General features: G+C 34.3%; 1 protein-coding gene across 1 annotated transcript in view; it reads left to right on the top strand.

Moving 5' to 3' along the window:
- The window catches only part of LOC140533608 (solute carrier organic anion transporter family member 1B1-like), a 90,473-nt gene that overhangs the window by 52,012 nt on the left and 14,389 nt on the right, over positions 1 to 24,072 (top strand). Inside the window, exons 10-13 of the mRNA XM_072653553.1 lie at positions 6,320 to 6,515; positions 9,586 to 9,751; positions 13,438 to 13,622; positions 18,469 to 18,533. Of these exons, the coding sequence (XP_072509654.1) occupies positions 6,320 to 6,515; positions 9,586 to 9,751; positions 13,438 to 13,622; positions 18,469 to 18,533 (612 nt within the window). The remainder of the gene's footprint in view (positions 1 to 6,319; positions 6,516 to 9,585; positions 9,752 to 13,437; positions 13,623 to 18,468; positions 18,534 to 24,072) is intronic.

Below are 24,072 nucleotides of genomic sequence, written 5' to 3'. Positions count from 1 at the left end.
TCAAGTATTTAATATTGTCTGCAATTAATATAAATGGAATTTCTTTTTCTGTCTCCTGCTGCTGGACTTTGATGGTAATATATAGAAATATGGATGAGCTACGCGAGTTTATTTTATATCCTGAAACTTTAAATATTTGCTAATTATTTCAACTAGGTTTTTAATTGATTCTCTAGGATTGTCTATCATCATATCATCTGCAAAGAGTAAGGTTTTCTTCCCTCTTTGCCTATTCGAATTCTTTCAACTTTTTTTTCTTTTCTTATTGGGATAACTAGCATTTCTAGTACAATATTGAAAAGTAGTAGTGATAATGAGAATCCTTGCTTTACCCCTAATCTTACTGAGAAAGCTTATAGTTTATCCGCATTACAAAAAATGCTTGCTGGTGATTTTAGATAGATGTTAACCATTTTAAGGAAACCGTCATTTGTTCCTATGCTTTTTAGTCCTTTTAATAGGAATGAGTATTATATTTTGTCAAAAGATTTTTTTTCTGCATCTATTGAGATAACTATATGATTTTACCATTTTTGCTATTATTATGGCCAATTATTCTGATAGTTTTCCTAATATTGAATGTAAATCACACTTGCTCATAGTGTATGAACTTTGTGACATATTGATATAATAATCTTGCTGGTATTTTACCTAAAATTTTTGCATTTAACATTTTTTACATTTATTCATTAGGGAAATTTGTCTACAGTTTTCTCTTTATATGTTGTTTTCCTATTTTAGGTACCAGCATCATATTTGTGTTGTAAAAGGAATTTGGTAGAACTCCTTCTTTGCCTATTTTTTTTTTCCAAATAGGTTTTATAATATTGGAATTAAATTGTTCCTTAAATACTTGGTAGAATTCCTATAGATCCTTTAAAGCTCAACTCAAATGCCACTTCCTGCAGGAAGTTTTATCTCATTGGTCAATAATAACCTGCCAACTTGGATTTCATTTAGCACTTTGTTTTACACTCCTCTTATTCATTTACATCATGTTGTGCATTATAGTTATCTGTATTAGACTTTCCCATTGTAGACTCTAAAATTTCACTAAGGCATGGACTTAGTTGCATCTAAATGTTGTATTTCACAACCCTTCCATACTGATTTTCACATAGCAAATGCTTAATAATTGATTGTTGGTTTAATGGACTGAAAAATTATCTTATTTTCAATCTTTTCTAACAAATTGTTTCCACGATCATCCCCCTTCACATCTCCATATCTCCCTGTCTATTCATTCCTTCTCTAGAATAGACTCTGAAGACCTATCTGAGATTCCCATATCTTTACTAAATACTCACTAGACCCTCCCATCTCTTCAAGCTATTGCTCTTCAGCTTTTATTACTTTCATAGATAAACTTCAAGGGGAAAAGGAAAATGTACATTTACTGACTGCATGTTCTTCCCTTTCACTAGCTTCTCAAATCTCTGCAATCCAACTTTTGATCATATTAGCCAGGTAAAAATTCCTTCTCCAAATTAATTAGTGATCTCTTCATAGCCAAATCTGAATACCTTTTCTCAGTTCTCATCCTTCTTGACCTTCCAGTAAGAGCTGACACTGTTGATCACCCTCAAATCAACTCTGGGATATTTTCTTATGTTGGTTAAACTGTGTCTGTGTGTGTGTGTGTGTGTGTGTGTGTGTGTGTGTATTGTGTGCCTCTGTGTATCTCTCTGTCTTTTTCTTTCTCTACCTCTCTATGTGTGTCCCTATCTCTGTCTGTCTCTGTCTTTGTCTCTGTCTCTCTGTATCTCTGTGTCTTTGTGTGTGTGTCTCTCTCTGTCTCTGTCTGTCTCTGTCTCTCTCTGTCTCTCTGTATCTCTGTGTCTGTGTGTGTCTCTCTCTCTGTCTGTCTCTGTCTCTCTGTATCTCTGTGTCTTCTCCTCCTCACCTTCCTCCTCCTACTTCTCCTCCTTTTCCTCCTCCAGTGTTCCTGTCTATTCCTTAATCTCCTTTGCTATTTCATCATCCATAGCATTTCCCCATCTGTGGGTATAAATCAAGGTTTACTTTGTGCTAAAAACCAGTGGATGTTTTTTTTAGCATAAAGGAGTGTTGTACTTTGTCAAAGATTTCTTCTGCATCTATTGAAATGGTTTTGGATGGTTGAGATTTTTTAAATGATTAATTATATTGATTGTTTTCCTAACATTGAACCATCTTTGCATTCATGGTATAAAACCCACTTAATCATAGTGAATGATTTCTTGAATAAATTGTTGTAACCTGTCTGACAGAATGTTATTTATAATTTTTGAATCAATGATTATTAATGATATTTTCTTTCTATGTTTTATTTTTCCCTGGCAAAACATGTTTGTTTCATAAAAGAATTCTGGTTGGTTTCTTTCTCAATTTTTGAGAATAATTTGTATAATATGAATATTAATTGTTGTTTAAAAGTTTGATGGAATTATCCTGTGGATCTATCAAGTCCAACAGTTTGGGTTTTTTTTGGTAGTCCCTTTACAGCTGTGTCTATTTCCTTTTCTAAATTCAGATTATTTAAGATCTCTATCTGGTCTACTGATAGTTTGGATATTTTTGCAAGCACTCTTCTATTCCCTTTGTTTTCTCAGTTTTGTCAGTGTATAACTTTGCATAGTATGCTTTAATTATTCTTTTTATTTTGATTTTCCTGTGATTTCACCCTGCTCACTTGCTTTTTTTGTCTATTTAATTTTCTGCCACCTTTTTAATCAGATTAGCTAAGGGTTTACTAATTTTATTAGTCTTTTCAAAGAGCCAACTTTTAATTTCATCACATTCATGTATTTTTGTTTTCAGTTTACAGTTCTTCTTCTAATCTTTAGTATCTCATCTTTTATGGTTATTTAAGCTTTATTTGTTGACTTTCTAATTTTTAAATGCAGACAGTTCATTTACCTTCTCTTTTTTTCTGTTTTGCTAATGTATGATTATAAAAATATAGTTTTCCCCTAAGGACTGCTTTAGCTACCTCCAAGAAATTTTAGTACATTGTTTCATCACCATAATTTTGTTTTATGTAGTTATAGTTTCTATGATTTGTTCTTTCACCTACTCATTATTTGAGATTTCATTTTAAGTCTCCATTTGCATCTGTATCTTTTGTGTGTGGTCCCTGAACCAATTTTTGTTTTTATTGCGTTGTGATCTATAAAGGACATGTTAACTATTTCTGCCTTTTTATATTTGTTTACAATATCTTTGGACCCTAGTACATGGTCAATTTTTGTAAAAGTCACATGTGGTGCAGAGAAAAATACATGATCTTTTCCTACCTCATTTAGAGGACATCAAAAGCCTTAACTCTAGTATCTCTAGAAATTTTCAGCTCCATATTTTCTCGCTGGTTTATCTTTCTATTAGTCTTGTTCAGAAGTGATAGAAGGATATTTGAGTATTCTGTAACTATTGTGTAACTGTCTGTATTTCTGAAGCTCAGAAAATGTTTCCTTTATGAATTTGGATGCTAAGACATGTAAAGCATTTAAGTTTATTACTGATAGTGATTTGCTGTCTGTGGTTACTTTCAGAATAATATGGTTTCCTTGTTTATCTTTTTTTAATTTTTTTAAATGTTTGTGCTGTCTAATAGCATGATGACTACGTCTGCTTTTTTATACATATGATGCAAAATATTTTTTCCATCTCAGTTTTATTTTATGTATGTCTTTGTTTTTTTAAATGTGTTTCTTACATTCTAAATAATTACACATGTATAACCCATATCAGATTGCTTACCATCTTGGAGAGGGGAGAGGAACAGTAAGGATAGAATTTGGAATTTAAAACTTTTTCAAAAATGTTAAAAGTTGTTTTAACATGTAAGTAGGGAAGAAACAAAATATTATTAAAAAATGTGTCAGTGAGAGATTGTAGGGCTTTGTTTTCTTATTCAATCTGTTGGGCTTTTTTCCATTTTTATTGGTTTGCTCCATTGACATTTAAAGTTATAAAAATTAGTTTTATATTTTCCTCTATCTAGCTCTAATTTTTTTTTCAGGTTATGATTGTTTTTCCTTCTTCTGATATAAACACAGTATTATGTACTTTCAGTTACTTTGTCTCAGAGTTTTTTAAGGCAGTCCTATTCTTGGTGGCTCTCTTCTCCTTCCCCAATTGCTTCTCATCCATTATCCTTTTTCCTTTAGGGCTTTGCTTTTATCTAGTTACATATTTCTTCTCCCTTTCTTCTTCTTAGTCAAGTAATTCTTGCCCCATTCCCTCCACCCTTTCAGCTAGTCATGTTCATTACTTTTGTTTCTTTTTTATTTCACTTTTAAGCCCCTTTCCAAAAAGAATTTCTTTCATTCTCTTCTTTATTCATCTTCTCTTTCATTTTCTGTTTTCCCCAGAGTCTAGAACCTCATTCTCTTATTTATGACCCCTATAATCATCTTGTCTCTCTCTTCTCTATATTCTTCATGCAATCAAAGTTTCCAAGATATCCATTCTAGGCTTTGCTCTTAGGCACTTTCTGCCACTGTCTTGTAGGGCTTACCCCATTGTGCCTCACTCTCAGTACAATGCCTATTTTGGCAGAGGTCAAAGAGAACAGGACTTCTTGGTGGCTCCTTTGGGGGTTGGATCTTAAAGTGTCTCAGTCTCCTCCCACACTGGGAAACTCAGTCTCTGTTCCAACTGACTTTTGGGTGGTCAGAACTGGTCCCAGCCAGATGGTATGCTCTTTCAGACTTGGTGGAATGCTGCATAACTGCCCACCCACACAGTGTCCTCTCCAGTGACCTATTCTATTACCTCTGTTCCTTAGTTCTCTGGTCCAGAACAGGCAGTGCAAAGCAACCAGCTCCAACAGTTCAGAGCCTGCTTTTTCCTGGCACTGGAAGAGACTGCATTTCGACAATGCTGCTTTCCCTGGCCCTAGCATTGGTACTTCCAGGTTTCAGCACACATCAGGCTTTAGGTTTTGAAAAGTCATGGCTAAATTTGCTGTTGAGGCCCTTGGAATCTTCCACAGCCTAGATCAAGGGCTCTACTGACCTGGAAAGAGGGAGGGGGGCAGGATATAGAGTTGGGCTTTGATGTAAGCCTGTGTTGAGACCATAGGTCTGCTAGTTCAGACCTGATGCTGGTATTGTGGGAAGGAGGGGAGAGGTGTTGAATGGGCTCAGGGGCAGGAAGCATCAGTTCTTGGCTTTGTTTGTTTTCTTTTTTAAGCTTCTTTTGGATTCCAGGTTCCTACACCTTGAAAATAGCTGAAGTTCTTTTATCTTTGGTCTGCAATATCTGTTTGGGAGTTGTGAGAGATTGTGGAGATCAGAGAAAATGTCTAATCTACCACGTTGTTGGTCATGAGATCTGGAAGCCCCATTGCAGTCATTTTTATTAGTACTTTCAGATATATTGAAAGAACATTTCTTGACCTGATTTTGGAATATGAATATGTGTGTGTGTGTGTGTACACACTAAATCAGTGATAAAAAAGTACAAAAAACACTGTAATAGCACCCAACCTCTTCAGTGTACTTGCCTCAAGATTACATAGACCAGAAGATTCAGCTCAAGGGTCACATATTGCCTTTTGCCGTCTCCTAGTTGCTAATATCCTCTTCTATAAAGTATTTTGCTTCTATTTCAGAAGTATTTATATATGCACATGTTGTTTTCTTCACTAGAGTACAAGCTCCTTGAGGACAGGGTCTGTTTTCACTTTTTCTTGGTATTCCAGTACATAATACAAGGCTGGCACATAATAAATACTTAATAAATGTTGGTTGATTGATCAATTCATTGATTATGTTTCAGACCATGTAGTATAAAACAAATAGGGATTTTTATCTTAGATTTCCTTTACATACTGCTATCCCCCAATAAAATATAGGCTGTTTGAGACAGGGTCTGCTTTTGTTTCTGCTTATATTTGTATTCTCAGTATTTACCACAGTGCCCGGCACCTAGAAAATGCTTAATGAAGGTATGTTGACTGACTGACTACTTAGTGTGCACTCAAGCAATTTAAGTCTTGACTAAGGAATAATATTGGAATGGACCAAGGCCTTTTTAGGTAGAGACCATGAGATTGATGAGAAATGAAAAGGGACTATGGTCTTTATTTGAGGAAAGAAAGAATCCTCTCCTGCTGGTTGGGGAGGTATGACCTATGCCTATGGTCATCAGATGTGAATAGATGGCTTCCCCTATGAGGAATGGTTAAGTAGATTACACCTAGGCTTTCAGAGAATGTGGAAATGCATTAATGAGCTGAAGACTTTAATCCAAAAAATGCCTGTATTGCCCAACATATGCTAGAGAATGATGGTTACCTATTCTCAACTATCTTTTTTTCTTTTCTTCTTTCCAGGAGTAATAGCAATGCCTGTAATTTGTATTTCAGTTTTTTTGGGAGGATTTATTTCTAGAAAATTAAAATTGAAAACCCTTGGAATTGCCAAACTGTTCTTCATTTCTCATATTTGTGCTATCGCTTTACAAGTACTGCTTCCATCATTCAACTGTGAAAGAAGAGCAGTAGCTGGCTTAACAGTAAATTATGATGGGTATGCACCTATTATTGATCACTTATATGATAATATGAATATATAGTGATGTAATGGTATTATTGATCAGTTTTAATTACATAAGAACAACTATTATTCAATTATATGATAACAGCATGTATAATTGCATAAATACGACCATATATAATATATAACACATATTATGCCACAATTTGTAAATCTCATGAAACATATATATTGTAATCTCACGTATCATGTGTTATGATATATGATATAATATAACTTATTACACATTATATAATCATATCTTATATGTTATATAACTGAGATTATGTTATGTGATTATACAACATACCTTATCAATTATATGATAATGTAATAAATAGGCCGTTAAGTGTTACAGCGGATAGAGCACTGGACCTGGAGTTAGGAAGATCTAAGTTCAAATTCTATAGAAGATACTAACTGTGTGACCTTGAGCAAGTCACTTAATCTCTGTTTTCCTCAGTTTCCTCAATTAGGAAATCATGATACTAATAACACCTACCTCCTATGGTTGTTGTGAGGATCAAGTGAGATAATATTTGCAAGACCTTAGCACAAGGCCCAAAATATAGTAAGCACCATGTAAATGCCATCTATTATGATGGGTTTTTTTTTATTTAACATATACCACAAAAAATGAAAGTATATTTTGTACTATATCATCCCAAACATAAATAATCAACTGATTTCCATCACAAAATAGACCAAAATCATGGGACAGATTTTATATTTACCCAAAACATTTAAAATCATAAGGAATTTTTAAATCGTAGAAATCAATGGGGCTTTGAAAAAGCAGTAATGATATAAACTTTCTGTTTTATAATCTTCAAAAGAAGATTCCATGACCACACTATTAGTCCATTCTGAAGCTTAACAATTTCTGTAATAAAGATCTTCATAACATTAAATGAAATTTTCTTATTTTGCCAGTTAATAGCATTTCCTAATTCATTTTCACTAGAAGACATAATAATAGTAATACATATTTAAAGTTTATGTAACATTTTAAGGTTTACAAATCACTACATAGGTGGCAAATAGATAGGACACTGGGCTTGGAATCAGGAAGACTAATCGTGAGTTCAAATCCAACCTCAGAAATTTACTCTGGACAAGTCACTTAACCCTGTTTGTCTCAGTTTCTCATCTGTAAAATGAGCTGGAGAAGTAAATGGCAAACAACTCCAGGATCTTTGCCAGGAAAACCCCACATGGGATCATGAAGCTGAACATAACTGAAACCACTCAATAACAACAACCACAAATACATACACACACATATGTATATGTCTGTATGTGAATGTGTACATATGTGTACGTATACTATATAGAATACATATTACATATATATATGTAATTTCATTTGATTCCCACAGTAACCCTGTGATTTAGGTGCTTTTATAATGTAAACCATAGATGAGATAACTGAAGTTAAGAGTTGAAATGATTTATTGAAGGTCACATAACTAGTAAATTATTGAAACAGGTTTCTAACCCAGGTCTTTCTGAGTCCAAATCCCACATCATAATGCTTAAAACTTCTCTAAAACTTTGGGCTCATCATCTACATCTACCCTAAAAACATTTGAAAACCATTCTTCGGTTACACCTCAGTCTCCTTTTTTTAGTGTACTTGACTCTCTTAACATCCTTTACCCTCCCTCACTCAGGGGCAAGATTTACATGCACACCTCCAGCTTTCTTGTGATGTTCAGGACTTCCCACACCAAGCATGTGCGCGACCAGAATTGACCTGCTTAGTAGTTGTATCATTGGCTTTCTGACCCCCTAGAACAACCCTCTGCCATGGGTGGTTCCTTTTGACTATTCAGACAGTTGGGGAAATTTCTTAATTAGAGGTAAAGAACTGAAGGCTGCCTAGTGATGTTAACAGCATCATGAAAACAGAGCAGTACTTTCATGGAAGGCACAGACTTCTCAGGTTTTTTTTTCCTAGAACCTGATTAAGAATCAGAATAAAAATGAAGCAATGATGTCATTAAAATGTTCACCATCTCAACCTTCTACCTTAACATCTACTTATTTTGTTATTATTTCAGGCAACCCTCTCACCACCAGCACAGATCACTGGCTAGCTATCTTTGGTATAAATATTCCTCATGTTTACCCCGAAACCTATTGTGTTTTAAAAGTTAAATAAATGTTCCCTTGTGTTGGTCCTACAGTCTGACTGCAGAAATAGCCATCTGGCATCTTAGCAACACACTCCTTTTTTTCCTACAACTCAGAAAGGAACAGGAATATCACCATTTTTGGATGTATTAATTGGTCATAGTATTGTGGCAATTAACTCACGTAGATCCAGATGATCCTTTTCTCATTCAATTTCCCTTGATTTTTCAAAACTAATACAATGCAGCAAGGTGCTATACCTAAAATCAGGATGCCTTGAGTTCAGATTCAGCATGAGACATGAGCTAAGTAACCCAGGCAAATCCCTTAATTTCCGACTGCCTCAGTTTTCTCATTTGTATGATGTCAATAATAGTAGCACCTAGTCCTCTATCTCCATGGTTTTGTGGAGATATTTGTGACACACTTTGCAAACCTTAAAGTCCTATATAAATGCTAGCTATTATAATAATGTATAATGCTATGGCAATGTATTTGTTTATATGATGAAAGGTTATCTATGCAAAATAGCATTTGGCAAAAATATATCATATATGTGTACATATACATATGAATATATGTTTCATCTATATGAATAACATTCATAGAATTTTTGAGCTGAACAAATAAAGTCTAGGTCCAGAGAAAGTTGTCCAGAAGGTTATATCCAGAATGGAATGGAAGCCAAAGCTAAGTCCATGGCACTCTCTTCTAGGGAAGTGGCCTCTTTTCAATAACTTATAATGAGCTACATTTGTTTCTTTCCTTAATTTCATTTGTTGCTTGTGATTCTTTTGTAAATATAGAAGTAAAATATACATTTTAAAATGTTGCTTTTGTGATATCTTTATCAGCTTTGTTTCTGTGTCAGCTGAGAAGACAACTTTCTTCCTCTTGTTTCTGATAAATGTTGACATTTTTACTGCAGGAATGACCTAGAGACACATCCTCAGAACGTCTCATTTTCTTTCTGCAACTCAGACTGTAATTGTGATCCCAATGTATGGGATCCCGTCTGTGGGGACAATGGACTCACTTACATGTCTCCCTGTTTGGCTGGATGTAAATCTTCAGTAGGCCATGGAAAGGACTTGGTATGTATGGTGATTGTTGTGTTTTCTGCATCATAATCATCATAGATTTAATTGGGCAATTGCATTCAATTCAGTTAGTAACTGATCATTTTAATAATATGCTCAGTCTTTAGAGTGGTACCATTTGGCTTATTGCTGAATACAGAGAAGTTATCAAATACATTTGTCACTAACTGGGGCACAGTATATGTGGACACAAACAGGCCTTCCCATACCTAAACACCAAACTTTGAGTTCACACTGTCACATATCTCTTAAATTTTTAAATATATATGTTTGTATATATGTGTGTAATATTATGATATTTGTAGGCAATATGTAAGACACTTTCCAGAAAATAGGAAGCTAGTAAAAATGGAATTAATGTTCTATGTAAGCAACAATTCTAGGATAGAAAACTGCTTCTTCTAAAAAGTTTTTACACTGAGTAATTAATTAGGGATGGGGAGAGGAATGTATTTAGTTAAATCTTGACTGTCAAAATAATTGACCATTTTTGACTTCCATTCAATTATCTATGAGTATTTTCACCAACCTATTTTATAGGCCTAGTATGAATGAAAAATAGTCTTAAAACTTTCATTTAGCATTGAGTTAAGGACATATATCACATACTGGTAATAATAATAAGGACCTACTCCTTGAATATGGCTACTTACTCCTGCTGGAGAAGGAAATGGCAAACCACTTCAGTAACTTTTCCAAAATAAATGGGACCACAAAGAATCGGACATGAATGAAAAGAATGAACTAAAATCTGATCCACTGAGGGAACATAGTGAGAATCTTCCAGTGATGACAATAGCTTTCTATGTATCATAGTCAACATCCCTTCTGGTTTCAGATAACATACATAGGTCCAAGGGTGTCCACATCAATCCCAAAGTAGAAAAGAAAGTCTTTCCCTTGGAATCACAACTAGACTTAGTGGTACCTGAACACTAATGCTTTTCTCATTGTCCCTCTGACCTCTCAGACTCTGGATCTTGTCTGCTGGCAGTATTCTTCAGACTATTTCCTTAGACTACACTTCTTATTTACAACAGAGGCAATGTGGTAGAGTAGAAAATATTAGCTTGGGAGACAAGAGACTAGGTATCTAATTCCTGTTCTTCCACTGACTAGTTGAATGATTTTGCACAAGTATCTTTACCCCATATGATGTCAGATTTCTCATCTATAAAATTAAAGGGCTTGGACTACATGACCTCTAAAATTCTTTCCAATTTTAAAACTTCCAAATGTCTATAAATCTTAGAAATTATTACATCCTTGCTGACTCACCTATCTCCTAGTTTTAGCCCATGATGGTAGTCTAGTTCCATTGCCTTGCTGTGCCCAGTGTCTCACAATCAACATTGAACCAATAAATATTTATTAAACACTTACTATGAGGCACTGTACTTGGTCCTGGGAATATAAATATAAAAGCAAAACAATTTCTGTCGACAAGGAGATTACATCCTCTCAGGGAAGATAATATGCATACCTGGCCCTGGATCAAAAACTGTGTCCTAAAGGACTTAATTAATCCTTTAATCCTCCCTCACCAAACTCTTGCCCAAAGGCCATTGGTCCTCCCAGTGGTTGCCTCTTCTTCTTAGTCCTCAATCAAGAAGCATTTATGTATTTACCATGTGCTAGGCACTATGCTAAGCATTGGGGATACAAGGAAAGGCAAAAACAAAACAAACAAACAAAAAAAAGAGGTCTCTACCCTCAAGGAGTTCACATTCTAGGGGAATGAAATTCTTAAATTTCAAAACAAGATATTTGAGAAAGCTACAGTTCTACATTTATATCCCACTAAGAATTATTAGATAGCTCTTAATGATGTGGCATTGATGTATATAATAGATTACTGGAAAACTGATAAGTCCTAATGTAAACAAAACAGTTCAGGTTATCCATTAAGAATTCCATGACCAGAAAAATGGTATCTCATTAATTATGATATGCAGTGTGATATAAAGCCCATAGGGCTAATTCAGCATCAGTATCTTGGAGCAATACTTCCTGTCAAACATGAGCTAGATCCAGAATTAGAATGGAGGAAGAGAGTAGGCAGAGTATAACACATTATCAGTGAAGAATTTCACAGATGGGCCATCCCCTGACTGCTTTTTAAAGAGGCCTATTCACTGAATGGGCATTACCTCACTTTAAGTGAATACCTGAGAAGGCCTTAACTTAAAAGATCAAGGTCTCCCATTGCATCCTGGGTCATCTCCAGTCATCCTGATGATTATCTGGTCACTGGATCCAAATGGCTCAGGAGGAGAAAATGAGTCTGATGACCTTGCACAGCCCTCCCTCACTCAAAACAAAGTCAAGTGCAAATCATGTCACCACTTCTCTGATGCCATGGTCCTCTTCAAAAATGAAGGATGATCACAACAGCCCCTGTTTCGTATTACATCTAAGTCTGAACTCAGTGGTGCTTTACTTCACTCCCTGGACATCAGATGCCTAGCTTTCAAGTGGATGCCCTCCACTTAACCTTCTACTTCTCAACCAATATTCAAAGCAACTTTGTCATAGCTCCAGGAATGAATCTATTAATTGATTTTCTATTTCTATGTAGTTCTATTCAAGCTCCCTGTAACTTTACAAAACAAAACACCCCTCCTTTCTCCTCATTTTTATATGGGTGGTATTCCACTCTTAGAATGCAAGACCCATAAGTACAGAAAAGGCATTTCCTTTGTTTCTATTCTACCCACAGTCCTACCATATTGTTTGGCACATGATAAATAATCAACAAATGCTTTTTTTATTAACTTATTTTTCATCCATATTACTATAGGCAAAATATATTCAATATAAAGACAAGATCATTTTAAGAAAGAAGAGAGGTCCTATCAGCTGGAAAATTTAGGTTACAGAAGGTCATTGTGTGCATGATATGCAAATATAGCAAACCTCATTATCATTTGTGCAGATAGAATTGTAATCACATAGTTATACATATGAGTGTATGTATGAACATACATAAATGCTCACCACATTTCAATACTTGAAAAATGTATATATGCATAGTAATGAGTCAGTAGTCCTACTTAATAAGAAATAGGTGAGAATGGATAGGTAAAAATGAGTGAATGAGTTACAATGAAGTTGGCTAGAGATGAGGCATTAACTGTGAGTAAAACAGTATAGAAAGTTAGGTTTAAATGATCAGCTAATGATGCTTCATTTGCATTTTAGATATTACACACTAATCTGTTTATTTTTAATATAATGAATAAAACACTAATAGTTCCTTCCAAATAATTTCCAATAATGGCTCAGACCATAGAGAATAAATGAAGGGTTTTGGGAAACCTATTTACCTTTCAAATCATCATGGTAGTAGTGGAAAGAGTACTAAGCTGGGAACCAAGGGGTCTGAGTTCAAATTCAGCTCTTGCTACTTATTATTTCCATGGTCCTGATCAATTCGATTCCCTTTGTGACTTTCAGTATTCTTATCTATGAAATAAGGATTTGGTGAGCTTTTTTAAAGATAATCTCCAAACTCTAACACTATGATCAAATGAAAGATTTTACCTACGAAAGGAAATTTCAGAATTCTCCAATATTTAGTTTTGTAGATGGATGGTTCTTTTTCAAATATAAAGAAATGTTTTAAATTCTGTGTTGAATTTTGTAAATGCATTTTTTAATAATTTTAATATTATTTTTAGGTCTTTCATAACTGTAGCTGTATTGAAGCTAACAATTTTCAATCCAGCAAAACTTCAGCTCATTTGGGCCAGTGCCCAAGGGAAGATGATTGTTCAAGAAACTTTATCTATTACATGGTAGTGCAAACTTTGGGCTCCTTCTTTATGGGATTAGGAGGTTCTCCTAAAACAATACTGGTTTTTAAGTAAGTAATGTAAAAATCATCATTGTTTGCATAATTACACAAATAATTCTACATCTTATTAAGAATCAACTAGATAAAAATATATATTAACCTTTTTATTTTTATTAAAATAAAGAAATGCTGGATTGATAGAATTCAGTGTTTCCCAAGAGCTATATTTTGGGATTTTTTCCCATATAGATATTGGGGGGGGGGGTGTTTGTGTGTTCTTTATACAGTAAAAATTCTAACTCTAATGCCAGCATTAGCTGGTATAATATCTTTCAAAAAATTTATGGATCTATTTTAACAGTTATATCATCATCAAGATATATCTTTCAAGAAATATAAAAAGGCTTACAGATATCCCAGAAGCTTCAAGTTTTCACATCACCAATATATCAAGAAAGGAGTTATGAAGGCAGTGAATATGTGGAGCACCAAACAATGTATCTAAGACTAAAACTAAGTATATCTTACCATAAAGGAAAGGACTAGTTGATTGGTTGGAATTTCCTTTGAAATCAGTTTATTTAAGAACTGGGAATTTGCACTTTAAGAAAAGAAATTGGGATGAAATACTAACTCTTCTTCAAATATTTTAAGGTCCATAGCATTAAAGATGTACCAAACTTCTTATTCCCCAGGATACAGAGCTAGAAACAAAAAGCAATAGTTGCTGAACAGCAGATTTAATGTAAATTGATGTAAAAAAAAACACCTTCTTAACAATTAAAACTAGAAGAATAGAATAACTAATTAAAAAGTGGAACTGGCTGCCTTAGGAGACTACACATTTCCTTTCTTTTTAGAAGAGCACATGTTGAAGAAGAAAATTATGTGGTTGGACAAAAAAAGCCTTCCAAGATCCTTTCCAATTCTTATTCTGTGAGTCAGCATAAAACCATATTATTGTCTGCTTAACATGAAAGTAAAAACTAATACCAAATTAATCGAAAACATCAATTAACAAACATTTTAAACACTTATTGTGTTCCAAACACTGTATAATCTCTGGGGGTACAGAGATACAGCATAAACAGTCCCTGACCTCATGGCATTCACATTTTAAGAAGAGAGTCAACATATATCAATCAGACCATACTGGATAAGTATAAAATTGATGGAATATAATCATATTGGGTATGGCACTGAAAGCTAGAGAAACCAAGAAAGATGCCCTGGAGAAGGTGGCACTTGAACACTCCAGTTATGAAGAACAAAGACTAAAAAGTCACTGAGATGGAAGATGGTATATTGTGGGAGAGAATGAGCAAATAAGACAGTATGGCTACACCATAGAAAATAGAATGTAAGAAGACTGAAAAGTAGAAAAGGATGAACTGACGAAGAATTGTAAAAGATTAATACAAAGAATATCCTAAACATAATACAGAGCTACCAGAATTTAATGAGTAGAGGCCTGGGGTAATGAATAGAGGTTTGCGTCTATGTATCTGCAACATAATCAAACCTGCAATTCAGGAAAATCCCTTTAGCAGTTGAGCATGGGATGATACTCTAGATAAGGAGACTAGTTAGAAGTTTAATGTGACTTTCCAGGAGAGAGCTGTCAACAGCCTGAATTAAGAAGTTTTTGTATGGGTGGAAAGGGAATGAGCATGAGATAAGTTGTAAAAAAAGAAATTATAAAATTTGGCAAATGGCATGAATTAAGATGTCAGGGACAATGATAAGGTTCTGAACCTGAGTGACTGGAAGGATGGGGGACTGATAATAGAAATCTGAAAGCTCCAGAGAGAGGGAACACTTGGGAGTAAAGATAATGAATTCTGACTTGGACATGTTGAGCTTGAGAAGCCTACTATGATCCAGTCTAAAATGTTCCAAAGGTTGGTACAGTAAGACTGAAAAGAATAGGACTAAATAAATTGACCTTGAAATAATCTTCACAGAAATGAAAATGAAGATCTAGGAGCTAAAAAGATAGCCAAGAGAGTATAAAGAAAAAAGGAGAAGAGGAGTGAGGACAGAGCATTGGGAAACATCTACATTTAATTGATGTGAAAGACTGAAAATCTGGGAAGAGAAAAAGTAATTGTAAGAGAAACAGAGACAGCAAAAGACACAGAGAGACAATGAAACATACAGAAAGAAATGGAGGCGGGGGAGAGAGGGCATAGAGAAAATAGCATCACAAAAGCCCTGGGAGGAGAGTGTACCCAGGAGGAGATGAGAATTAACAAATGCTGCAGAGAAGTTAAGAAAATGACTATAAAGAAGAACCCATTTGATTTGCCAGATAAGATATCACCAGTAACTTTTAAAAATTAGTTTTCATTGTATGCCAAGTTGCAAAGGGTTTAGAAGATGGTGAAAGGAGTTGCAGTGGTTAAAGATTGCTTTTTCAAGGTCTTTAGCTGAGAAGAAGATAAGAGATAGGGAATGACTGCTGGACAGCAGGGCAGCGTCTAGGGATGATATTGTTAAGGAATGAAGAGATGGCTTGATTGTAGGCAGTAGGGAAGGAACCAATACATAGGGAAAGCCTGAAAGTTAGAGAGTGATGAAAGATAAAGGTGGAGGCAATCTGCTAGGAAAAAAAAGGGTTAAGATGCAAAAGGGTTGGCCTTGGCAATCAGAAGGACCCTCTCATTGCCAGATATTACAGTAAGTGAATAGATATTGCAGGATGATGTCAGAGAGATGTTCCATGAGGAGGAGTGTGGAAAAGGGAGCTCTTAGTTAATGACCTGATTATTTTGGTAAAATATGAGGCATGAGAACTGAGCAGGAACACAGCCATCATAGCAGCAAATGCAGAAAATTATATGGGCTAATAGTGATTGAGGATAGTAATGTTTGGTCTACTGAAACTCAAACACACACACACACACACACACACACACACACACACACACACACACCAACAGACCTAAGCCAGAGTCAGAAATTTACAGACATTGTATCAGAAAGCCAGTGAACAAACCTCTACCCAGAAGCATTGCACCTTGCAAACATTGAAAACTTATAGGCCACCAGACTGAGCTGTAAAAACAGCATGAGGATAGAAGATAAAAAAAATAGAAGCTTGGCCCAGACATCCCTCCAGAAATGAGAAGAGCCCATCATTAACATAAAGGCCAAAGTCAAGAGTAGGTTGAAGAAATGATCAAATGACAACAAAAAGAAGCTGTTCATGAAAATCTACTATAGTGACAGGAAACCTCAAGACCAAATACAGAAGAAAATGACAGAAATATCCACAAGCAAAGCCTCAAAGAAACATGCACATTGGACACAAGCTCAACAAGAATTCTTAGAAGAATGTATATGTGTGTGTATAAACAGCAAATTATATACATATGTGTGTGTATGTGTTTTAAAACCAAATACAAACAGTAGAAGAAAATGGACAAAAAATGAGAGTGGTACAAGAAAAGTATAAAAAGAGAATTAATGGCTTAGTAAAAGAGGTACAGAACATTATGGAAGAAAATGATTCATTAAAAAGCAAAATTAACCAAATGGTAAAAGAGATACAAAACCTTACCAAGGAAAATAACTCCTTAAAAATAGAACTGGACAAATGGATGCTAGTGACCCCATGAAGTAGTGAAAAAATAGTTTTTAAAAGTTAAAAGACTAAAAAAAAAGAATAAAATGTGAAATATGCCATAGAAAAAATAACTAACTTGAAAAATAGAATAAGGAGATACAATTTAAGATGTATTAAATTACCTGAAAGCTATGAACAAAAAAAAAAGAATCTAGATCTCATATTACAAGAAATTATGAAGAAAAACTGCTCCATTTCGGAGGAAAAAATCAAAGTTATGAATAGTAATATGAAAAATGCTCCCAATCACTAATAGTTGGAAAAATAAAATCAAAATAACTTTAAGTTCAGCCTCACATACATCAGATTGGCTTAGTTGACAAATACTGGCCATGACATGGGAAGATTAGCACACTTTTGGTCGAGTTGTGAGCCAATCCAACATTTCAGGAAGTAATTTGGAACAATGCCATATGAATGTTGACCAACAAGGTTATATTAGGTCTATAAACAAGGAACATCAAAAAAAGAGAAAAAGAACAAATATGAACAAAGATATTTAGAATAGTTCTTTGTGTGGTAGCAAAGAATTGAAAACTGAGAAGATGTCCATCAATTGGGGAATGACTGAGCAAGGTGTAATATATGACTGATGGAATACTATTGTGCTATAAGAAATGATGAAAGGGATAATTTCAGAAAAAGTTAGAAAAATATTTAGGAATTGATGCAATATGGAGTCAGCAGAACCAGAAGAAAATTGTACAACATAAGAACAATATTGTAAAGATAACTAAATTTGAAGGACTTAGAAACTTTGATTAACACAATGACCCACCATAATTCCAAAAGACTCATGATAAAACATGCTATCCACTTCTAGACAGAAAACTAATTGACTTAGAGTGCAGATTGAAACATATTTTTCTTTCTTTTTCTTTTTTTTAAAAATTTTTAAATTAAAATTAAAAGCTAACTGGGGATTTATTTTTTGATATTACGTATTTATAATATGCTTCATTTTTCCTGCCTTCAACTTAGGTGGAATATGGGAAGGGAAACATTTTTAACTAAAAACATGGTAATCATCCCTGTGCTTTAAAATAATAAGAAGAAAAACAAAGAGACAATAACTAAACAAATAATAGACAGTTCTAGTCCTTGTGGAATGCTTAAAGACTTTTTTGAGTTCTGTCTTACATATGCCAATGGGAAATGGACCATTTTAGAGGACTATATAGTCAGAAGATTTGTCCATATTGCATGTATTCGAAATGCATTAAGAATGGTGGTCATTACATAATTTGATAATCAGGAGTTCTCTTACTACTCTTGTTTTCATTTTAGGACTGTTGAGCCTGAACTGAAATCACTTGCAGTGGGTCTTCATTTACTGGTTCTGCGAGCACTAGGTATGAAGTACATGTGTGTGTGTGTGTGTGTGTGTGTGTGTGTGTGTGTGTGTGTGTGTGTGTTTATGAATTATTACGAACTCATCAGTTCTTAAAATGCTTGTGAAGTTGAATGCAACTTTTAAAAAATGTTTTTAAAAATATTTTTAAATGGGAGAAATTGTGTTAAAGATTGGAGATACTAGGACTTTCAAAGACATAATTTGTGCCCTCAAGAGGCATACAACATAATGAGGGGAAGAGATAAATACATAAATATGATGCAAAATAGAATGTGATGGAAGCAAAGTATAGATCCAAAGAGCTCTAGCAAAAATTAAAGGGGGATGGGAAAAACTTACTGTTTTTAACAGGTGAAATCGATGAGGGTTTCATGAAGGAGGTGGCTTCTGAGCTTATCCTTACAGAATGATTTCAATAGTCTTATGAAGAAGAGAAATTGAATTTCCACCAAGAAAAATAGGATTCACAGAGGCGGGCGAAAGCAGTGCAAGATCAAAGGGCATCTAATGAACCAACTTAGCTGAAACAAAAAATATTCAAAGAAAAACAGTATAAGTAAAAATGGAACATTTGCTTAGAATCATATTGTGGACACTTAAAATTCCAGTTGAAGACTGAATTTTGTTCTAGAAAGAGTCACTGAAGTTTTTTTATTTTTTAAGCAGGAGAGTGACCTGGTGAGATCTATGCATTGAGAAGTTTATTTTGGCAACTTTGTGAAGGAAGTACTAGAGAAGAGAGAGACAAGTTAAGAAGTACAATTAGGAGATTATTATAGTAGTTGAGGCAAGAGCTTATGAAGATATGCATTTGGGTGGTTGCTTTGAGTATAAATAAGGAGATAGATTTTAGAGATGTGGAGGTCAAGCCCAACAAGTCATTCAGCTGATCTGATAGGAGGTTGATGGAAATAGGAGTCTAAAAAGACAATTAATTTTGAACCTGGATAGCTCAGGGATGACCACCAACACAAATACTAAAATTGAGATGAAGGAAAAATTACAGAATTTCAGATCTGGCATGGATGTCACAGATCATTTAGATCAACCCCCTTGTGTTTTTGACAAATATTTTTATGGATGCTCTTTTTTTAACACCTACCAATGACTCTTACCTAACTAAAAATTAAAGAAAACTCACCCCTGTAACAGAGTAAAAATAAAGCAAAGCAATGTATTGGCTATGTATGACAATGTATATTTCCTTCTGCATCTATAATCCATGTCCTTTCTTCAGAGAAAAGGAAGGCATGAAGTTGTATATTTACTGAGTTTTAGGATTTTGGACTTTAATGACCATTAATTTAACCCAGACCCAAAGAAAAACCCTGATAACACTACACTTTTGAAATTGAAATCTAAAGATATTCAGTGAAGGTGAGGAGCCATTATTGGCAACCTATTTCATTTTAGGATAGCTGTAATCATTAGATAACTCTCACATCAAACTTCAATTTCCACCTTTGCAATTTTTTCCCTTTATTCTGAGTTCTCCCCTCTTCACCCAGCGAAAATCTAATTGCTTTCCTAAATACTGAAAGATAGTTATCACACCCCTTCCCTCTGCTCCCAGCCTTCTCTTTTCTAAACTAAACATACCCTTGCTGCCAAGTCATAGTTGGTCACTGAATTGATCACAATTCTCTTTTTTTTCAAGATTTTCTTTTTCCTTTATGCTATTTTGGAAATTAAATAAATTCTTCTTCAAGTTCTGCTTAATTTTCTCTTAATCTTTACATACAAGTCTAGCTAACAATCTCTGAATTTTTAATATTCACAATCTCATATACCTCAATTATTTCCTATTACATTTATATAGCAAAATTTGTTCAGTTATTCCCCAATATTTTCATATCACTACTTTGCTATTGCAAAAATTGCCACTATAAATAATTGTGTATATTTGGAATCGTTTTCTCTTGCTTTGACCTCACTTAACAGATGAGGAAACTTAAATAATTTAATGCAGGATAACTTGGGTCTAATAAGCGTTAGAGCTGGATTTTGAAATCAATGTTTTTGAATTGCAGTCCCCCATCATTATTATTATATCAAGTATTTCAGGAGAGAAAACCTAGGAATTTTGTTTAAATATATTCTGTTTGAGGTACCATAATATGTCATTATTATTCATGATTCATTCCAATGCTAGATAGTTTCCAATGTGAGAAAAGGAATTTAAAAAGAAAAAAAGTATTTTCTTAGTGATTCAAAAAAAAATGAAATTTTGAAGGCAACAAAATGACTGAACTTAAATAGAGCTGAGGACAGTTTATTGTTAGCTTTGTTATTATTATATAGATGGAGACAGAACCTGTGATGGGAATCTCCCATAGATCATCAATCCTTTCATCAATAAAGGTTGGTTTCTTCTCTATAACATATTCCTAGAAGGTTGTCTAAAGCACTGAAGGCTTAAATTATTTGCCCAGGGTTATATAACCAGTATGTATCAGAGGTATGACTTAAACAGAATCTTCCTGGATCCAAAACTATCTCACTTTATCTTATTCTCCTTTATATCTTCTTTGGTCATAAGCTCATCCCTTATCCATAGATCTGACAGATAAATTTTATCATGCTCCACTAATTTGCTTATGATATGACGCTTTTTGTCTAAATCATGTATATATTTTTTTACTTTATCTTGGTATAAAGTGTGAGATTTTGATCTATACCTAGTTTCTAACAGACTGCTTTCCAGTTTTCCCAGAAATTTTTGTTAAATGGTGAGTTCCTGTTCCAAAAACTTGGATCTTGGGTTTATTAAATATTAAAATACTATGGTTATTTCCTACTGTATATTAGGTATCTAGTCATTTCCATTGATCTACCACTCCATTTCTTAGCCAATACCAGATTTTTTTATGATTATCATTTTGCAATATAATATGAAATCTGGTATGGCTAGGCCGTCTTCCTTCACATTTTAAAAAAATTGATTTCCTTAAAACTCTTCTTTTGTTCATCCAGATGAATTTTATTATTATTATTTCTAGCCCTATGGAATAATATTTTAGTCATTTGATTGATATGGCACTAAATAAATTAATTAATTTAGGAAGAATTGCCATTTATATAATATTGGTTCAGTCTACTCATTAGCAATTAATTTCTTCAATTGTTTAGATCTGTCTTTGTTTGAAAAGTGTTTTGTAATTGTGTTCCTATAGTTCCTGGGTATGACTTAGAAGGTAGATTTCCAAGTGTTTTATAAAGTTTGTAGCTATTTTAAATTAATTTTCTCTTTCTATATCTTCCTATTAGGTTTTGTTGGTAAAAATATAGAAATACTAATGATTTATATGGGTTTATTTTATGTCCTGCAACTTTGTTGAAGTTGTTGATTGTTTCAGCTAGATTTTAGTTAATTCTCTGGGACCTTCTAAGAACACTGCCATATTCCATTATTTATTCATCACCTACCATATGACAGGCATGTGCTAAGTGATGAGGATACAAAAAGAAGCTAAAACACCCTCAAGGTGCTTACAATTTAACAAATAAATGCAAATAAATATATTCAGAGCAAGCTATATACAGGTTAAAAAGGAATAATTAACAGAGGGAAAGCATTGGAAGTAAGAGGAATTGGCCAAGTCTTCTAATAGGAGGTGGGATTTTAGTTGGGACTTAAAGAATTCCAGTGAAGTCAGTAGTCAGAGAGGATGAAGGAGAAGGGAGGGCAAAAAGAAGAGGACCTAGGACAGAATACTAATAGTCACAGTTAAAGGTGTGAAGGAGGATTCAGCAAAAGAGACAGAAAAGGAGTGTTCAGATAGGTAGAAAGAAAACCAGAAAGTGGAGGGCATGACATCTCAAAAACCTAGAGATGAGAGAGTATCACTGAGGAAAGAATGATCAACAGTGTCTAAGGCTGTAGAGAGGTCAAGCAGAATGAGGACTGAGAAAAAGCCATTGCATGTGGCAACTAAAAGATCATTGAAACTTTGGAGAGAGCAGTTTTGGTACAATGATAAGGTAGGAAGCTAGATTGTAAGGAAGGATAGAGTGAGACTGTAGAGGCACTATTGGAGATGGCCTTTTTTGAGGATTTTAGCTACAAAGAGCAGAAGAAAAATAGGATAATTGCTAACAGGAATAGAAGGAAGAAGTGAGGGCTTTTTCAGGGTAGGAAAGACATGGCCATGTTTTGCAGGCAGTAGAAAAGAAGCCAGTAGAAAGACAGAGACTGAAAATAAGTGACAGCAGAGATGACAGAGGGGTAACCTATAGAGGAGATGGCATAGAAGGGATCACTTGAACAAATGGGGGGGGTTCTTGTTGGTAAAGAATAAAGCTCATTTCATTATATGAAACAGAGGAGAAAGTAGCAGAAGGCATTTGAGTGATAGGAGATGAGAAAGAGGGAACTCATGGTGAATGATCTCAATTTTTTTGTAAAATATGAGGCAAGGTTTTCAGCTGAGAGAATAGAGGGAATCATCAAGTTTAAGGATGTATGTAAATGTTTGGAAGAGAAACTGGAGAATGAGATAGTGAATTGACAAGAGAGGTATAGAAAGAATTGTCTATTTAAGGTAACATAGCAAGAATTTGTAGTGGATCTAGCCAAAACAGTTGTATGACTTTTTCCACCTTTATTCAGCAGGACATGTGTATTTATGAAGATGAAATGGTGACAATCTGAGACTTGGTTGGGCATAATTGGTGGTAGGATAAGGAGGCTAGGCATTCAAGAGAGGAAGACAGTCTATAAGTGAACTGGTTCACCAAGGAGTCAAGATGGGAAAAAAGAAAAGAGTTAACTAGTATAGAGGAGATGGTCTGAGAGAGAACTGAGGGGTCAAAGAATTGGACAAAGTGAAGACAAAGAGTGGAGTTATGTAAAGGAAGACAGAGGAAGAGGTAAAAGGTCAATAGATTAAGATCAGATAATTTGCAAAGAATTTATAGCTTTGTTTCCTGATTACCTAATCTAATTCCTTCCATTTTTTTGTTTTGTTTTGTTGCTTTAGCTAACATTTCTAGAACAGTATTGAATAACGGTGGTGAAAATGGATGGGGAGTCTTCTAGTTTATCCCTGTAATAGATAATGCTTGCTTTTCATTTTAGATGTATATCATTTAAAATTTTAAGAAAAACTTCATTTATTTCTGTGTTCTGTCATGTTTTTAGTAGAAATGGGTGTTACATTTTGTCAAAAGCTTTTTCTGCATCTATTGATATAATATGATTTATTGTTTTTGTTATTTTTATCATTAGCTATGCTTGTAGTTTTCCTAATATTGAACCAGTCCTACATTCCTGGTATTGATTTCATCTGGTCATAGTGTTTTATATCTGTGATGTATTGCTATAATCTCCTTGCAAGTATTTTAACTTCTTTGCATCAATACTCATCAGGAAATTGGTCTTTGCATTTCTTTCTATTTGGGGGGGGGGGGCATTCCTGGTTTAGGTATCAGCATCATATCTGTGTCACAAAAGGAATTCAGGAGGACTCCTTCTTTACCTACTTTTCCAAATAACTTAAATGGTATTGGAATTAGTTGTTATTTAAATCTTTGGTAAA

The sequence above is a fragment of the Notamacropus eugenii genome, chromosome 3 (assembly GCF_028372415.1).
Source record: "Notamacropus eugenii isolate mMacEug1 chromosome 3, mMacEug1.pri_v2, whole genome shotgun sequence".
NCBI classification, from domain to species: domain Eukaryota; kingdom Metazoa; phylum Chordata; class Mammalia; order Diprotodontia; family Macropodidae; genus Notamacropus; species Notamacropus eugenii.
The sequence above is the reverse complement of the archived record's forward strand: the minus strand, read 5'-3'. Positions and strand labels throughout refer to the sequence as shown.